The sequence below is a fragment of the Primulina huaijiensis genome, chromosome 3 (assembly GCF_012295235.1).
Source record: "Primulina huaijiensis isolate GDHJ02 chromosome 3, ASM1229523v2, whole genome shotgun sequence".
NCBI classification, from domain to species: Eukaryota; Viridiplantae; Streptophyta; class Magnoliopsida; order Lamiales; family Gesneriaceae; genus Primulina; species Primulina huaijiensis.
The window spans coordinates 1,639,221-1,659,514 of record NC_133308.1 but is presented as its reverse complement, the minus strand read 5'-3'; the positions used below and the strand labels follow the sequence as shown (position 1 = coordinate 1,659,514).

At 36.4% G+C, this 20,294-nt stretch overlaps 1 protein-coding gene, 1 long non-coding RNA gene and 1 pseudogene across 2 annotated transcripts; 1 reads left to right on the top strand and 2 right to left on the bottom strand.

The window, feature by feature from the left end:
• The first annotated feature begins 754 nt into the window (after positions 1 to 754).
• Positions 755 to 2,175, top strand: LOC140972046 (uncharacterized). Its single transcript, XR_012174426.1, has 3 exons — positions 755 to 987; positions 1,199 to 1,432; positions 1,917 to 2,175. It is a non-coding gene; the product is annotated as an uncharacterized lncRNA (long non-coding RNA).
• A 1,421-nt stretch (positions 2,176 to 3,596) lies between these two features.
• On the bottom strand, positions 3,597 to 6,796 carry LOC140972905 (probable receptor-like protein kinase At5g61350). Its single transcript, XM_073435377.1, is given in 2 exon segments — positions 3,597 to 5,889; positions 5,892 to 6,796. Coding segments are annotated over 2 exon segments (2,574 nt in total). The 5' UTR covers positions 6,268 to 6,796; the 3' UTR covers positions 3,597 to 3,691.
• Positions 6,797 to 7,699: 903 nt separating this feature from the next.
• LOC140972904 (protein NEN3-like) lies at positions 7,700 to 16,485 on the bottom strand (annotated as a pseudogene).
• Positions 16,486 to 20,294: the final 3,809 nt, after the last annotated feature.

Sequence of the window (20,294 nt, the reverse complement as noted above, 5' to 3'; positions counted from 1 at the left end):
AATATAAAATGTATAATATTTATGTTTATTTATTTATATATATGTAATTGTGTGTGTTTTCAAATAAAATAATTTCTAAACTTTTTATGAGAATATAGTTAAAAGATATGGTTTGTATGGTTGTTAACATGTATAATTGAAAGAATTCTTTTTGTAAAAGTATAATATATATACTCACACATCTTTTGTGAGTAAGTGGTGAGAAATGAGAAAATAATTAATAAACTTTTATTGATTATTAAAAAATGGTTAATTACAAGAATATAAATCTCCTAAAAAAATAAAAATTAAATTAAAAAAAGTAAATAAATAACGGGCTGCAAAGTTCTTTGTTCAATGTAATTTTTTTTCTATATTTGATTGATGAATTATCGATGTGTTCTAAAAAAAAAACAACAAACAAACAAAAAACAAAAAGATTTGTTTGTGTTGCTCCCATTTGAAACTTCTAGTGAAATTGAAATTTAATTGGTGGAAAGCAAAATTTATGACTACAGACTATATTATTACTGACAGAATTTAAAACATTTCTTCTTTGTTACAGCATGGTTTCAGCAAGTAATCATTTTATCCTAATTTTACCGTTCTCTGAAAACCAATGCTCCTGATGTTAATGTTAATACAACTCCCCTGCCGAATCTGGGAATTCCGGGGATTGAACTTCGTTTTCCACGTCCTGATTCAAGTACACAAGTTAGAACAAATAGTTTCTGATTTGCATGAGCAAATGAATTAATGCTTCCCTTATTTACCATGTCATTGTATTTTTGAATGAAAGCTTTTGCTGCCTGACACAAAGTCTAGACTTTTAACCATTGTAATTGTAATTTCTGAAAAATTTACCTTAAAATTCATGATTGTTGTCTCTCTCTTCAGGAGGCTTCTTCCGCTGTATCTTATCCAGAAGTTGATAAGCACGGTTTTCCTCGTCATGGGTTACTGTCACCTCAGTTATCCAGAAAGAAACAATGGCTAGTTGGACTACAGGTTTGAATTGTGCACTTATTGTTCTGTTTTCAGCTGGAGTGAACAAACTGTACCTTGTACCCCAGATTTTCTTCCTTGAGCTAGAAGTAAGAAGTGTGCTAATTATCCAATGGACAAGTTGTGGGGAAGAAAATAATTGCATTTACTTTACGATCTATGCAAGATATTTGACATGACTTTCACTAATTTCTCTTGTTGATTACTTCGCCAGTCTCCAGCTCATCCACGGGAGATTATGACCCAAATTCTTGGAGCTTTGCAAGTACTAAATGTCAGGTGGAAAAAGGTTGGGCTTTATAACATGAAATGCATTCTGGTTCATACTTTCCAAGACTCCAATGAGACGGCCACCAGTAATCACATAAACAACCATTACATCAACAATGTAACTTCTGTCAATGCAAATGTTTCAAGGCCTCAGAGTGTTGTGAAGTTTGAAATTCAGGTATGATAATATCTTTTTTCATTGTTTCCTTTACAATTACCCATACCTTAGTACTATATGCTCAAAAAGTAAGATTTTAGTCTTTATGTGCTCATACGAGCTTTTGGTGCAATTTGAACTTACCTTTAAGATTGTACCATATCCTTGTATTTTTTTAATATAACAACCACCAAGTGACAATGTTCTTTTCTTAAACAAAGATTCGGTGTTGAGGTAGACCCTAACATGTAGAATATTAAAAAATACGTGCACAAAGAGGTTGAAACCTAGCCTCCAGCATTATATCTAAGTCTTGTCAAACACCCCTCTTCCCTCTTCATCCGAATCTGTCAAACTTAATACTTGTCATCCTGCTATATAATGATACAATGGATCTATAAATTTAAGCCAGATGTGTAATCTGATGTATTATAATGTCTAGAACTCATATGCTTTAGAAACATTACGTTTTTCGGTTAACGAGAACGAATTTGAATTTTGGCAGCTATTTAAAAAAGGAGATGTAGAGTATTTGCTTGATTTACAGAGGCTGTGGTTCAGTGTTTCTGTTCCTGGATTTCTGTGCCTTTTTCATGATGAGGCTTCATGTTTCTTAATACTTGTTTTAGTATTGTCATCAACAAATTTCTGTTATGTTAAGTTAATCAATTGTATATATGATTTTACTCATGTAAATGTTGCTTTTAGTCCTTGTTTAATATGTATGATATGCGAATGTGATATAACTTTTTGCATTTTTTTCATTGGAGACTATTTAATAAAAGGTGTTTTTTTATGTGACTCGCAATAATTGTCCTTATATTAGATGAGTTGTTCAATTTTATATTACACAAATAAGATACATGTATTAGAGATAAAACAAAAATAAGAATCATCTAACGTCGATGTTACATCAATACCAAAAGTAAACATAATATTGAAGGGTCATATTGTAACTTAAATCTGGTAGTTTTTTTTTTTTTTGAGTGTTTGATATAAATTACATTAGGTTGAGTTCAGATCGGTTGAATTCAGATCAATGAATTTAATTTGGATGAAGATATTTGATTTGAGGTAGGATTTGAAAAATGAATTTGGATATGTTTGAAATTCACCAATTACTATTGAAATTATTTAAGTTGATATAAGATATATTTGAAATTGAGTAGCACTTTACTTAGCTTAACTATTCGAGATTTTTTTTTCCATTTATTTTCATCAAAACACCGTGTGAAATATTGAAAATACATACTTCACTCCTATAAAAATAAATTAGGTGTCTCACCCCTCAATTTTTTTTATAAAAATTGCACGATTTATCCTTACTAATGTGATCTATATGCATTCACGTTGCCGTTAAAAACCAAAATTTGAACAATATTACATAAAATGTAAAAAAAAAAAAATACTCTTTTATTAATCTATAATATAATATTTTTCAAATCTACACAATATATCAATCGGAATATAAATTTTCTAGGTCCACACAGAAAAGTCGAGCAAGAAACCATATAATCTTAATAAAATAAACCATGAAATTTTGCTCGAAGATTGCATGATTTCTTATACAAAGAAATCTCAACTCAATGTTGCTTACTTGCTTTACGTTGGTTTTTTAGCCGCAACACAAGTATGTGTTCAAAAAATCGCGTTATTAAAAGTTAATCTTGCATTTTTTATATAAAAAATTAAAGATTGAAACACATATTTAATTTTCATGAGGTTAAATATGAATTTTTGATTTTTCACAAAATGTTTTGATACAAATAACTTTTTTTCTAATTTGGTGATAGTATTATTTTCAAGCTAGAATATTTATCTTTAAATTAAATGTTGAAGTATGTAACATATTTCAAAATTAAGAGTAAAATGGTAATCTAAATAAATTTTTTTTTATATTTTTTTGTAAAATTAATTTGTCAAGCTCGAGACTTGAGTATGAGACATCAAATTTGAAGCTGGTATTTCTCGAGTATTTGAGGTCGAGTCGAATTCTACTTTCATTTTCTCGATATTATTTATTAATTTGATCTTATATTTTAAAATTAAATAGTCTTAATAGAGTCTTAGTGCTAAATATTGTAACATAACCTTTAACCTATGCCTTCGTTTCATGATTACACAATTAAAGGAACACTTCCGGACAAAGCAAGAACTCACTCTGCCATCTGATCCATTCATTCCAACAATCTTTTGAAGAATTTGAGATTATATAAAACTTGAATGAAATACAAAATCAAAATATTAAAATTCCAATTTATAAAAGCAAATTAAAATCATCTATCTTCCATGAAAACTTTCAAGAAATATGGGAGATCCGACAACCAACCCAGAATCATCGCTTATGTCAACAATCATCTCTTCTTTTGTCCCATTTTTTTCGACTTTTTCAACATTCTCACCAATCTTAACTTCATTTCCTCGATCAGAAGTTTCTGAATTTGTTCCTTGAAGCTGCAAGGCATACTCCAAATGCCATAAAACGTCCCCCATCGAAGGTCTATCCACTCCATGTTCGGCCAAGCATTTCTCTGCAGCTTCAACAAATTTCAGCAGTGAATCTTTACTCATAGTTCCAGCAATAGTCGGATCAACAATCTTTTCTATGGCGCCTTTTGCATTTTCTTGCTTAGCCCATTCTGCCAGATTCACTTGTTCTCTAGGCAAAGCAGGATCTAGAGCTGGCCTTGCACATAAAACCTCAAAAAGAACGACCCCGAAAGAGTAAACATCGGATTTTTCTGTCAATTGCTGTCTTCTGAAGTATTCAGGATCAAGATATCCGAAACTTCCCTTTACTGCGGTGCTGACATGAGTTTGATCCAATGAAGCTGGTCCAGCTTTAGACAAACCAAAATCAGAAACTTTGGCTACAAAATTCTCATCGAGTAGAATGTTCGTGGTTTTCACGTCTCGATGAATGATCCCTTGTGTCGAACCAGTGTGCAGATAATGCAGACCTCGCGCTGAACCAATGCAGATCTCTAGCCTTTGCCTCCATGATAAAGGTGCTAAGTTGGAACCATAGAGTTGGTCCCGGAGAGGACCATATGCCATGTACTCGTAAACAAGAATCATTTCTGATTGTTCATCACAGTAACCGATTAGTGATACAAGGTGCCTATGCCTCAGTTTTGACAGCAACTGAATTTCAGTTTGGAACTCATTAATCCCTTGCGATGATGATGGATTGCCTCGTTTTATAGCGACTTTTGTACCATCTTCCAACTGCCCAAGAAACACTTTTCCGAAGCCTCCAACACCAACAATCGCCTTCTCATCAAAATTCTTTGTTGCATCGCGTAGCTCAGTAAGAGTGAAGAATCTCCCAAGATTTTGACCAATGGAGATAATACTTGAAAAAGTGGTGGTGGTCTTGCTCTTGCTCTTGCTAGACAAGAAGCTACATTGATTTGAACTAAGAGGGAGAAACCAAGATGAGAAGGTCTTCTGTTTCATGTAGCCTTTGGGAGTTCTCTTCCACCGGATTATCATCACAACGAGCAAAACTAACGAAATTCCTCCAAGTGCTAATCCGATACCAGCAGCAGTTTTCTTCTTTTGATTAAGGCCGGATTTTATACCTCTGTAAGTCCCATCAACAGAGAATAACCCATCCAAACTTCCAGCTGAATTGCTCATTTTCATCACCTCCAAACCATTCAAGATAGCGTTTGGAACACTCGCCTGAAGGTTTGAACTTGGGCCAATTTGAATACTGATTGAACCATTTGAAATTTCAGTGGCATTGAGCACAAAATCTTTGTAATAAGGGATGGAAAGGCCGGACGTAAGCGTCGAAAGATCAAGATTCGAGACACCAGTTATCTCGTTGATGTATACATTGAAGTAAAGCTCGTTGAGTCCCATGCTCACAATATCGCAAAAATGAAGCCTTATCAGGTAGGAAAAGCTTGGATCAACGTTCATTTCCCAAGTGAGGTTGAAATTTGGGTCGTTTACGCCAGAATCTCCCATCTGATCGGCTGTTGCATATACCCAATAAGGGGCGATTAGAGGGGTTGCCCCACCGTTTGGATATTTTATCAAATTGGTAGGAACCGACACGTTTCTAGCTCCCTGTGGGAACTTCATAAACTGGCCATCTTGAAGCCATGTTCTCCACAAAGTGTCATTTTTAGGAGTGACAATCGGCCCTCCAACATTTAGTCGATACGACACTTCCAATGAATAGCCATCCAATCCATTGAAGTCACCGACGGGGGAAATAGCTGAGGCTGAATCGGAAATGAGGTCTTTGGGGGAAGAAATAACCTCAATCGCATTTACAAAAGCTAAAGAATTCTTCATAGGTGAAAACTTAAGGGTAATCTTATCAGAAGTAACATTAACGAGGTACTCTTTGAACACCATTTTATCAGGATTCTTGACTGAAAATCCATGCAGGAGCACAATATCATCAGTTGTGACTGTGAATGTTGCTGAAGTGAGATTATAGAACTGGTGAGGGAGAGGGTAAAATGTAAACGTATCCAATGCCGACCAGGCTTTAAGATTGGAAACATGTATATCGACTCGAGGGTGAAAATTCTTGCAGTAAGATACAAAGGGAGAGACACAACCGGTGAAAAAGTAAGAGAATTGTTGGGAAAAGAAGCAATGGAAGTAAGAATGTTTTCATCTGTGGATAGGTAAGAAGCAGATTGAGGGTCAGATTTGAAGGTTCTACCATCATCAAGCACAGTGTCGCCAGGTGATCCACAATCAATCAGATGTACATCTGTAGGATTAAATGAAGAAAAAGGCACGTCCGCAAACGTGACAAAACTTGTCAAAAGAAGAACGGTAGAGACGACGATAACATAAGATGCTCCTACCATTCTAACGGAATGCATGTTAAAGATCACTCGACTCTTTCATACTATACAGGGTCGAGTTTAAGGTGACTAAAGGAAACGGGAGTGTACACAAGGGAGTGCGTGCATGTCACAGAAGGCAAAGAGTATTATTATGGATCAAAGTGCATGAAATAGTACTGTTTTTGAAGGGAAAGAAGGATTGTTTGTAGGTAAAGAAATGACCCCAAAAAACGAAGACAAATTAAAAAGATAAGTTTATTAAGTTGTTGGAAGCATGTATGGGTGGAGAGAACGTGCGTATGATATTATCAAAATGAAAGAGTAGACTTCTTGAACAATAATATTATTCACCAGCGCCTTTGGACATTCAAACCGCGTGTCCAGCTGGGAATTAGTTCGTTTCAGGTAGATCTTGAATTCTTGCAGTTGGAATTTTTTCGGGTACTTGAAAAGAGGTAAATTTAAAATTCTTGGATAAACTTTTGGTGATATTGCACGTCTGTTGCAGTGGAAGAATTACTACTACCAAGCATTACACTTCACAAATATTTAAATTCTTGGATAAACCTTTGGTGAAATATATTCATTTAGAAGGGGAGAAAATAATGTTTTTGTAGTAATCCTGCCGGGCTACCTAACTTAATATGTCGGATTCAAGTTTGTATATATATATTTTATACATATACAGACAGACACACATGATTTGGAATGAACGTGGTTCGAAAGGATAAGAGCTGACTTGTGTTCGCCACGCCCCATTTAATGCCGGAAATTCAGTGTTTACAATATTTGGTTGGAATTATCTAATATTCTCTTTCATTTCGTATTCTTTTTATATTTGAATAATAAATATTATATGATTAATTTAAAATATATTTTTATTTAAAACTACTTTAGCAAACCAAAATAAAAAAAAAATTTCGTGCTGGAAAAACAACTTCGATTCAGATAAATTATAAATATAGATAATTAGCCATTCTCTCTCCCTATGGAACAGAAAAAATGTATGGATTTTCATATAATATATTCTATCATTTTATTTTCTACATATACATTCTAAATTATATATTTCCATACTGTTTTGAAGGAATAAACAAATAAATGTTTCTCTTCTTTAAACATCCATAGCCACCTACTTGTAAAAAGCCTTGGTCTAATAATTTAGGCGATGACAACCAACAGATTCATGATTCGGGATAAGTACTGCACAATATGAAAAATTGAGAATTTCGGTATGATTCAAATAAATTTTTTATATAGTTGACTAGAATTGATCAAAAATAATTTCTTAAAATTGAATGGTGTAAATCGATGTATATCTACTTAAAGTTGTAAAAGTATATGAGACATATTCATTACCAAAATTCTCAATTTAGACATATTCATTACCAAAATTTATAAATCGATGACAATATACATCTCATATGTTTGTATATATCATTTATAATTTCTTAAAAGCATATGTAAGGTATACGAATTAGGGAAACAAATAAACATAACAAAAATTTCAAGGTAAAAATGATATATACAAACATATGGTCAGAAAAGGCAACTTTTGCTTCAAGGTTCAATAAAAATACAAAGCATACAAAGAGAAACTCACTGCAATCGGACAGTGGGAGAGTTGTAGTAGCCAGGCTTTATGTTCACCACACGCCTCCAATCAGAGAAGCTGCTTAAATCCATGAATAGCTTATCTGCAAGATTGTCAATTGCCTCCAGAATATTGCATAGACTTGGCAATGCATTCACCACAATGTTTAAACGCCCGGCCGACCAGCATGATCAACAGACTTTGAACTAATTCCAAACCGTAACTTCAAACATTTACAGGAGAGTTGCAACGGGAAATTTTCATGCAATATTTGTATCTTTTGAGTACCATCAAAAAAGGGTACTGCTGAGACAGAGAGAGAAGGCATTGAAACATCATCAGTGTCTAAGAAGACAGTGACTATTGGAAGCCTCGTGGAAAGTAACCGCGTCAGAAGATCCTTGTGATGAAACACCAGCGTTTCCATCTTCCATCTTATCACCAGGAACAATTTCCCTTTCCACTTCATCACTGAGTGCCACCATATTAAAACGGTCAGCTTTTTCAAGGTTGGACTCAATCAGTGGAGGATCTAATTCACCTGTGTTAGGTGTCACGAGTGTCACTGGGATGGATTTCCTCCATTCTATGAATTGGTGGAGATGACGTTGAATCATTTTTAACCCTGATACTCGAGGATGGCATAGTTATATTTCGTTCTGTCCGCTCTACAGAAGAATTTTCTTTACGACAACTTCTTGTGGCAGCATTGGGAGAAACCCAACTATTCTCCGTGAATATGTTCGGGAGGCTGGATTCCTGCCAGCAAAACAAAAGGTAAAGCATGCTATGAAGATACAAATATCACTAGTTCACATTCTAATGCTCGACCAATATCAAACTGTCATGGGGTTTTAGAATCTAGATTCACCAATAATATGTTTCCATGTATACCGAAAAATGGCGTTTTGCTTCTAAAATGGTCATATGTGAAATAAAGCTAAGTTCTGCAGTAAGTGGGTAAAGTTCTGCCTTTAGCTAGATATATTACGGATCAATCACCAAAGTTGAGAATCGCGTTAATAAAGTTGAATGCACATTTGTTCATCAACTTGAATATTTGAGAAGCCAAGAATTTTCGAAATTACCAAGAATAGAACAGTGGCACAGTATTTGAGTACTTCAAGATTTATTCGAACATCATCTAGACTCCTAGAAAGTTTCTAGAAAAGAACATCAGCGAAAGTTCCATGTAATGACTCAAAGGCAAACATTCCTTGAGATGGCAAAGTTACAGAACAAACCAACTCAGAATAGAAAGGCAACCATTATATGATCCATGTCCATTTGTTAATCAAGTTAACTTGAAAGGAAGAAAAACCAGTACGAATCGGTAATGTCGTGACATTGCTAGTCAATGATAGTTTTTGAGAAAATGAACGTCTTGACTAGGTAAAATAGAAAGTTGGCTTGTTTGTAACCAGGCTGTCATTGTTAAGGAAGCACTGATACTTGGAAGTTGGAATTGACCAATTAACTTGTTTTAATACCAACAAGGTACATTGTGTTGCACAAAGAGTTCTAAATGAACATCACATTAACAGATTGGACATTTGGAAACAAGATATGACATCACCATTGTTGCATATCTCGTACAGGCATCTGTTTGTGTGACGACTACTGACATGTAATGTAATAAAAGTTAATAAATACTATTCCCTTCCTTCACCTAGTTTACATACACTCACACTCGCAGATAAGACTATTTTTTCATCTAAGCCTTTAATTGTACATCACTAATACTCATTGATGGCACATGAAAAAAAAGGATTGGGAGTATTTGAAAGGGAATAATTAGAATAAAAGGAAGGCACAATCACCTATGTGTTTGCTGACCAAGCCCAATATGTTGCAAGAGTTGCCATCTGAACAAAATGAATCAGAACAGGAGTAAATAATTGATACCGCCAATAAAAACTGTTTGCATGAAACCACTGTTATAAATTTGTATATTTCCAGATTCTAGAAATACCAAGACTACTTCCATGATAGAAATTGTCGTTGTAAATGTCAAATTAAGCCAGAAGTTGTTGGATAAAATTATTCTTAACTTTTCGAATAACATTTTTGGCATAAATATATTACTAGTCTATAACAGAGTATCTGATGGGAGACACTGCAAAAACTAGCTAGAAGTAATAATTATACTGACAGAAGTGAAAAGGAATGGAAATATGTCTTGGGCCTTGGTGAAGGAAAATGAAAATGAATGATAGTTCTCTTCACCAATCATAAAAGAGATATAACTAAGAAAAATATTGAATATACACTGAGAAAAATACACTAGGAAAGTATTGAGATTTCCAAGTCTTGTTAAAAATGTGGATGAACAAACGATAAAAATACAAGCAGAGGACAGCACTAAAAATGTGCAAACAACAAGATGTAAAAATACTTCATCATAAAAATATCACCTTAAAATATACTTTTACTCGATTTTATTGATGAAATGCAGAGGACAGTGAAAACTTGGGACATGCGCAAATGCTCCAAATAAACATGTAAGTAGACGATAACCCATTTAGTTTATTTGTCCAGGGACACAAATATCTAAGAGCCATCACAATTCAGACAGTTATGCATCGCTGTTATTCTGCTTATGCTGAAAAATAGTTCAAAATTTTTAAAACATGTGTGAGGGCTCACTTTCATGTCACCAGCTCGCCTTCCAAACTTTTGTGTTAACAGAGCTAATGAATCAATAGTCCCCTTTGGCTCTGGAGGTGGCCTGTTAATCTCAGAAAATGCTTCCCTTATGCGAGCACAATCAAATCTTAATATATTATGACCAGCCCATATCCTCCCTACATAGAAAGATAGCATGCAGAAAGCAAGATTAATGTTTAAGAATCCTACAACCTATGAAAATTTGGTAAAGCAACCTAACAAACTAATCAATACAAAATTCAATGAAATGTCAACTCGATGAATTTTAAACAGAAATTCTCCAACCACCATAAAGAGCCACATTAATTATCTAAAACCAGCACCATCTGTTAACCGCTTAGAAATGTAGAGGCCAGTGGAGATAATAATTTCAATCTAATTCCTGACCGTGTGCATTTGATCTACCTGAAGCAAATAAATTGCTAAAGTCTTGAACAAATGTAAGCTCCATTTCAATTATGTTTAACAACTATCTAAAATATTTATAACTACGATGACAACAAACAAGTAAGGTGATGCAATAAAGTTAGTCATCGAGCATTCCTTCAATACTTTATTTGTCATCATGCCGAACCTCATCATAGAATTTTTCAGAAATAATGATTTAATTTCTGCTAAAAAAAAGAACTGAATTTTAACACATTTCCTTTCAGTTTCACGTCATTCCATACAATCACCCAAAGTCCAAACACCACATCCACAAAATGACAAAACCAAACACGAATCCTCTGTTTGAAAGCCCGCAATACCCCCAACACGAAACGCGCTAGAACCAATGGAGTGACTTACTATTAAGTTATATATAACACCAGCATGTTTAGTGAGTAGTTAATATGAAAAGAAAGGTAGTTAGTGAGCTAAACACATATAAATAGATGTTAGTTGTACAGTTACAGGGTCTATTACATTTTTTCCCTCTTTGTTCAATGAAGAAGTTCTTCTCTCCCGTAAATGTCTTCCTAGCGTAATATGGTATCAGAGCAAAACTTCCGCACATCGAGAGTTGATCGGAATCTGGAAGCGACCGACGATCTTTCTTCTCAGGAGCGATCGGCGATCTTTCTCCTCAGAATCTCTATTCGCTAAGGATTATTTCCATGGCTCCTGTGCTTGCGTCTGGCTCATCTGCATCAACTGGTCAGTCCGCCTTTGATGATCCGACGAGTCCATATTTTCTGCATCATTCCGACAACCCAGGCCTCACGCTGGTCTCGCACGTTCTTACGGGAGAAAATTATGTTTCCTGGAGTCGAGCTATGACAATCGCCTTATCGGTCAAGAATAAATTGGGATTTATCGACAGGTCAGTTGCCAAACCTCCAAGCACTGACTTAAATCTTCTCAATTACTGGTCTCGCAACAATAATATTGTCATATCGTGGATCTTGAATTCGGTTTCGAAGGAGATCTCCGCCAGTATTCTCTTCTCTGAATCTGCAGCGGAGATATGGGAAGACCTCAGAGAACGTTTTCAACAGAGCAATGGTCCAAGAGTTTTCCAATTACGACGAGAATTGGTTAGCTTACGCCAAGAACAAGATCCTGTTAGTGTGTATTTCACGAAACTTAAGGCTCTATGGGAAGAGTTATCTAACTTTCGTCCTGCTTGTAGTTGCGGTATGTGCAATTGTGATGGAGTGAAAAAGATTGATGAGTATTTTCAAATGGACTACACCATGAGTTTTCTGATGGGTCTTAATGATTCCTTTGCTCATGTCCGGAGCCAAATCTTGTTGATTGATCCACTCCCTCCGATCAATCGTATTTTTGCACTGATTGTGCAAGAAGAACGTCAAAGATCTGTTGATTCTCGGTATTCAGGGAATAATGTTACTGGAAGCTTAGCCTTTGCTGTCAAAAGTGAGCAACCACAGAAACATTCCAATTACAAAGGGTATGCATCACAGAGGGAAAGGCCTTTTTGTACAAAGTGTAACATTCATGGGCACACGATTGAAACATGTTACAAGATACATGGTTATCCTCCGGGATACAAGTTTAAAGGGAAGTTTCTGTCTAAGCCTTCCCCTGCTACTGCCAATCAGCTCTCTGGAACGCCCATTTCTTCGAGTTCTTCTATCTCTTCAAGTCCTGCTATCAATTCATTCAACAATGTACTTCAAAACTTCAACAAAGACCAAGTTGAACAATTAATGACAATGTTTGCTCAACATTAATCCACACTTGATTGCCAAAACAGCCAATCTATTGCTACTCTCACTGGCAACACCACAGGTACTTGCTTATCAATATCTGCTTCAAGTGTCTTGAATTCGTCCTCATGTTGGATTGTTGATTCCGGAGCTTCTCGTCATATATGCTCGAATGCTTCGCTTTTTCTAACATGCAAACCAATATGTAATTCGATGGTTACTTTGCCGAATCAAGCTTCAGTTGCCGTCAAGTTCAGTGGTGACATTAGAATCAACCCCTATTTGGTTCTTACGGATGTTCTTTATGTTCCCGAATTCAAGTTCAATTTATTATCGGTGAGTTCACTGCTTGGTGATAACAAATCTGTGATATGTTTCTGCCATGATTCATTCATTATCCAGGAAACTTTGACAAGGAGGATGATTGGCAAGGGTAGACTTCTTGAAGGGCTGTATGTTCTTGATGATTGGACTGAGCCTCAATGTGTTGCTGTTAATCAAGTCACTGTGAATACTTGGCACATGCGTCTGGGTCACCCTTCCATCCAGGTTATGGAGCTTTTGAGAAGCAATCTGAATTGTAGTTCTGTGAGTCTTGATACTTGTAAAGCATGTCATATCTGTCCATTAGCTAAACAACGACGTTTACCATTTATTTCTCGTCAACATATATCTGCACATGCTTTTGATCTTGTGCATTGTGATGTTTGGGGACCACATCAGATTTCTACACATAATAATCATCGTTACTTCTTGACATTAGTGGATGATTGTACTCGTTTCACATGGGTTTTCCTACTGCACCATAAATCCGATGCTCAGCAGGCTGTTACACGTTTCTATAACATCATAGAAACACAATTTCACAAAAAGATTAAAGCATTTCGAACGGACAATGCTAAAGAACTTGCCTTCACTGAGTTATGTCATGCCAAGGGTATCTTGCACCAATTCTCTTGTGTGCAGACTCCTCAGCAGAATTCAGTAGTCGAACGGAAACATCAACATCTCCTCAATGTGGCTCGAGCACTCTTTTTCCAGTCTGGTGTGTCCGCTATATTTTGGGGAGATTGTGTCTTGACGGCTGCATTCTTGATCAATCGGGTACCCTCTCCTCGGACTCAAAATAAGTCTCCTTATGAACTTCTACATGAAAAGGCTTTTGATTACTCTACTCTTCGTAGCTTCGGGTGTCTTGCATTTGCATCTACATTGGCGGCTCATCGAGATAAGCTGTCACCTAGAGCACGCTCTTGTATTTTTTTAGGGTATCCTCCTGGTGTCAAAGGATACAAACTCCTTGACATCCAAACTCAAGAGGTTTTTATTTCCAGAGATGTTGTGTTTCATGAGTCCACATTTCCCTGTCGTTTGGAAACAATCAACACCACTCCTGATCCGTTTCCTACTGTGGTTTTACCGATGTCGTTGGACTCTCCATGCATTGATAGTGTTTGTCCACCTTCTTTGGATTCTGCACTGCCCAACTCTTCATGCACTACATCTCGGCAGCCTATTCGAACTCGTACTTCGTCCAGAGTTACGAATCCACCTTCGTATCTTCGTGATTATCATTGCAATCTGTTGCATTCGGCAGCTCCATTGCCCTCCAAGTGCCAATATCCTCTAGGAGATTGTGTTACTTATGATGCTCTTTCTCCGTCATATCGGCATCTTGTACTCAACATCTCTTCCCAAGTGGAACCTCAATTCTATCATCAAGCAGTTCAGTTTCCTCATTGGCGAGAGGCTATGACAGCTGAACTTGAGGCTTTGGAGACCAATCACACATGGTCCGTTGTTCCTTTACCTCTTGGAAAACATTCTATTGGATGTCGTTGGGTTTACAAAACCAAATATGGCTCGGATGGGTCCGTGGATCGACACAAGGCTCGTCTTGTCGCCAAAGGCTACACTCAACAGGAAGGTATCGATTTTTTTGAAACTTTCTCCCCAGTGGCTAAATTCACCACTGTCAAAGTTCTCCTAGCCTTGGCTGCCACCAAAAATTGGCACCTTGCACAGCTAGATGTGAACAATGCGTTCCTTAATGGTGATCTTTTGGAGGAAGTTTACATGGATTTGCCCCTTGGTTATGCTAAACGAGTTTCTCATATCCCCTCTTCTTCCAAGCTCGTTTGTAAGCTTCATAAATCGATTTATGGCTTGCGCCAAGCTTCTAGGCAGTGGTATTCCAAATTTTCTCAAGCTCTCCTAAAGTTTGGTTTTTCCCAGTCACAATCTGATAATACATTGTTCACCAAAGGCACAGGTTCTTCGTTTGTTGTGTTGCTTGTTTATGTTGATGACATTATTATTGCTGGGCCATCATCACAGCAGATACAGACCTTGAAGAAATTTATTCAGGGACATTTTAAGCTCAAAGATCTAGGGGCTCTCAAATTCTTTCTTGGTCTTGAAATAGCTCGTTCTCAGCAAGGCATTTGTTTATCACAACGTCACTACACGCTCAAGTTATTAGAGGACGCTGGTTTCTTAGCAAGCAAACCTGCTTTTACTCCTATGGAACCTCGTTTGCGCCTCAACAACACAGATGGTGATCTTCTTGAGGATATTTCTCAATATCGTCGTCTTATTGGCAGACTTCTTTATCTCACATTGTCCAGGCCAGACATCGTCTTTGCGGTACACAAGCTTAGTCAATTTCTCACTAAACCTCGTACCCCGCATCTGCAGGCCATTCATCATCTGTTGCGATACCTTAAGGCAGCTCCCGGTCAGGGTGTCTTCTTTCCTGTTTCTTCATCTTTGCAGCTACGTGCCTTTTCAGATGCTGATTGGGCTTCTTGTATGGATACACGTAAGTCCGTCACTGGCTATTGTGTTTTTCTTGGTGATGCTTTAATCTCTTGGAAAGCCAAAAAGCAAGCTACAGTTTCAAGGTCTTCTACTGAGGCAGAATACCGGGCATTAGCCAGCACCACCAGCGAGGTTTTATGGCTCACTCAACTTCTCCGAGACTTCCATGCAGCACCTACTGCTCCAGCCACGATCTTTTGTGACAATCGTTCGGCTATTCACATTGCTCACAATCCGATATTTCATGAACGTACAAAGCATATAGAGATTGATTGCCATTTTGTTAGAACCCAGCTCGCCCATGGACTGATCAAACTGCTTCCAATCAGTTCTCATCTTCAACTCGCAGACATGTTTACAAAGCCTTTGCCTTCTACTACACTTTCCGGGTTACTCTCCAAGATGTCCGTGAAAAACATATATCGTACATCTTGAGAGGGGGGTATTAAGTTATATATAACACCAGCATGTTTAGTGAGTAGTTAATATGAAAAGAAAGGTAGTTAGTGAGCTAAACACATATAAATAGATGTTAGTTGTACAGTTACAGGGTCTATTACATTTTTTTCCCTCTTTGTTCAATGAAGAAGTTCTTCTCTCCCGTAAATGTCTTCCTAGCGTAATACTTACCGTGTAAAAATTTCATAGACTACATCAGCAATAGCAGCAAAGGACGGGGGAGAAACGATGGCGTCTTTGGAGATACCATTGCAGCGCACTGAGAGAGAAGAGAGGTGTGAAAGATATGCAGGTCGTACTAAAGTAGAGTAATTGTGGAGCTCCACCAGCTTCCTGGGACAAACCAGAATCGGCCCAAACTCCAAAATCGCGACTCCTTGACGAGGCCGCGTTGGAACCGTCGTCTCCAAGTCGCAGAACGCGATTTCGGGTTTCTCATCACTCGTGGACACCATCTTTAGTGCTTTTTCCTTGGATTATTTTTCAGCACGGAGACGTACAGTACTGTGTATTATGGAGCGAATCAGTTCACTGGCGGGAAGACAAGTGCTTGGATAGCATACAGAAAGGAAGAAGAAAGGAATACACCACGTTTTATTCTTTTGCATGGATACATGACCATTTCCTTAGCTCCTAAGCCTAATTAATTGGGTATGAAATTTGTATAGGACTCAAATCACAAGTTGCAAGCTTACACGAAAATCGAGACCCCAAGTTGTAATCTTTTTCTCAAATATACATACATACATAAGACTCAAATCACAAGTTGACTCTGTACAAGAATTCGATCCCCAAGTTGTAATCTTTTTTTCAAAAATATATAGTGTGTGTTGTGAAAAAGTAAAAATTTACGGTAAAAAGTAAAAATCTCAAACTCTCAAAATTATCACACTACACACTTTATAATATTTTTCTCTCAACTCAATTGTGATTTTCTTCACAAATGAGAGATCTATTTATAGAAAATTTTTACAAATAATCCAAAAATAAAATACATCATTACCTACATCATCACACACTAATTTTCAATATTCAACACCTAATTTTACCTAATTTTCAACATTCAACATTCACATTTTCAACACAAATATTTAACACATTTTTAAATAATTTTTCAACACTCCCCCTTGTGATGATGATCATAATGATTGTATACATTACGTGTTTTTATACTGCCTCGTTAAAAACCTTACTAGGAAAAACCCATTGGGATAAAAACCATAGTAAGGGAAAAAGAGTGCAGTCACGTAAACTCCCCCTCATGTTGACACGAACAATTCTTCACAAATTTCGTAGATTGCGCATCCCAATATTATATATGTGCTTTCTGAATATTGTCGTAGGAAGTGCCTTTGTGAAGAGATCTGATGAGTTTTCACTTGATTGAATGTGACGAACATCAATACATTTATTCTTCTCAAGCTCCTTGGTGAATGCGAAGAACTTAGGAGGAATATGTTTAGTTCTGTCGCTTTTTATGTATCCTTCTTTCATTTGAGCAACACATGCAGCATTATCTTCATATAGTATCACAGGCTTCTCGTCGAATGATAATCCGCATGAGATTTGGATATGTTGAGTCATTGATTTTAACCACACACATTCACGGCTTGCTTCATGTAGTGCAATAATCTCGGCATGATTTGATGAAGTTGTTACAAGTGTTTGTTTCTGTGAACGCCAAGAAATTGCAGTGCCTCCACGAGTAAATACATATCCAGTTTGAGAACGTGCTTTGTGTGGATCAGATAAGTATCCAGCATCGGCATAACCAATTATACTTGGATTAGCATCTTTTGAATACAAAAGTCCCAAGTCTGTCGTTCCTCGTAGATAACGGAATATATGTTTAATTCCGTTCCAATGTCTCTTTGTTGGATATGTGCTAAATCTTGCCAATAAATTTACGGCAAAAGATATATCAGGCCTTGTACAATTTGTAAGATACATAAGGGCACCGATAGCACTTAGATATGGTACTTCTGGACCAAGAATATCTTCATCATCTTCACATGGACGGAATGGATCCTTTTCTATGTTTAATGATCTAACAACCATTGGAGTACTTAAAGGATTTGATTTGTCCATATTAAAACGTTTAAGGATCTTTTCTGTATAATTTGTCTGGTGAACAAATATTCCACATTCTTTTTGTTCAATTTGTAAACCCAGACAATACTTGGTTTTTCCAAGATCCTTCATTTCAAATTCTTCTTTCAAGTATGACACAACTTCTTGAATTTCCTTATTTGTTCCAATGATGTTTAAATCATCAACATATACAGCAATAATTACGCATCCGGATGTTGTTTTCTTAATGAAAACACAAGGGCATATTGAATTATTTACATATCCCTTTTTCATCAAGTGATCACTTAGCCTATTATACCACATTCTGCCGGATTGCTTCAACCCATATAATGATCTTAGTAATTTCACAGAATAACATTCTCTGGGTTTTGAACTTTGTGCTTCAGGCATCTTAAATCCTTCAGGGATTTTCATATATATATTACTATCAAGTGATCCATATAAGTAGGCTGTAACAACATCCATAAGACGCATTTCTAAATTTTCAGATACTGCCAAGCTAATCAAATACCGAAACGTAATTGCATCCATCACAGGAGAATACGTTTCTTCATAATCAATTCCAGGCCTTTGAGAAAAACCTTGTGCAACAAGTCGAGCTTTATATCTTACTATTTCATTTTTCTCATTTCGCTTTCGAATAAAAACCCATTTGTATCCAACAGGTTTTACACCTTCAGGTGTAAGGACTATAGGTCCAAAAACATTACGTTTATTTAGCGAATCCAATTCAACCTGGATGGCATCTTTCCATTTTATCCAATCCTGCCGATTTTTACATTCACCAAAAGATTTTGGTTCATGATCTTCATTATCATTTATGATGTCGATTGCCACATTATAAGAAAATATATCATCAATTTCTTCTATATCTTTTCGGTTCCATATTTTTCCAGTATTAATATAATTGATAGAGATTTCATGATTCTCGTCAGTTTGTGGTTCTGACAAAACATTTTCATCATCATGTGTTTCTTCAGGAACATCATTCTCTATTTTGTGATCATTATGTGTTTCTTCAGGAACATCATTCTCTATTTTGTGATCATTGTGTTTCTCTATGAATTTTCTTTTTCGAGGATTTTTATCCTTGGAACCAACTGGCCTTCCACGCTTCAGGCGTTTAATGACATCATGACTATCTTCAATTTGTTTCTTCGGAATTTCAATTCGAGCAGGGGCATTTGCAGCATGTATATATGATTTAGTTACCCCTTTTGTGTCTGCAAATGCATCTGGTATTTGATTTGCTATTCTTTGCAAGTGCACAATTTGCTGTACATCTTTTTCACATTGTTTTGTTCTTGGATCCAGATGTAACAATGATGATACATACCATGTAATTTCTTTTTCGGTATGTTTCTGTTCTCCCCCTAACATTGGGAAGATTTCCTCATTAAAATGACAATCAGCAAAACGTGCTGTGAACACGTCGCCTGTCTGTGGTTCAAGATATCGAATGATCGATGGACTATCATAACCAATATAAATTCCAATCTTTCTTTGAGGTCCCATTTTCTTTCGTTGAGGTGGTGCAATAGGCACATACACCATACATCCAAAAATTCTCAGATGAGAAATGTCTGGTTCTTTACCAAATGCAAGCTGCAATGGGGAGTATTTATGATATGCACTTGGTCTGATGCGAATTAATGAAGCAGCATGTAAAATTGCATGTCCCCATATAGAAATAGGGAGCTTTGTTTTCATAATCATTGGTCTAGCAATCATTTGCAGACGTTTAATCAATGATTCAGCCAATCCATTTTGAGTATGTACATGAGCAACAGGATGCTCAACAATGATTCCCATAGACATACAATAATCATTGAAAGTCTGGGAAGTAAATTCACCAGCATTATCAAGTCTAATTTTCTTGATTGTATAATCGGGAAATTGATTCCTCAATTTTATTATTTGAGCAAGTAATCTTGCAAATGCAACATTTCGAGTTGACAATAAACATACATGTGACCATCTGCTGGAGGCATCAATCAATACCATAAAGTATCTGAATGGTCCACATGGTGGATGGATTGGTCCACAAATATCACCCTGAATACGTTCAAGAAACATTGGTGATTCAGTTTGGATTTTGGCTGGTGATGGTCTTATAATAAGTTTTCCAAGAGAACATGCTTTACATTGAAACTTATTATTCTGAAAGATCTTCTGGTCTTTCAATGGATGACCATGTGTATTTTCTATAATTCTTCGCATCATTGTTGAACCAGGATGTCCTAATCGATCATGCCAATTGGTTAATATTGAAGAATTAT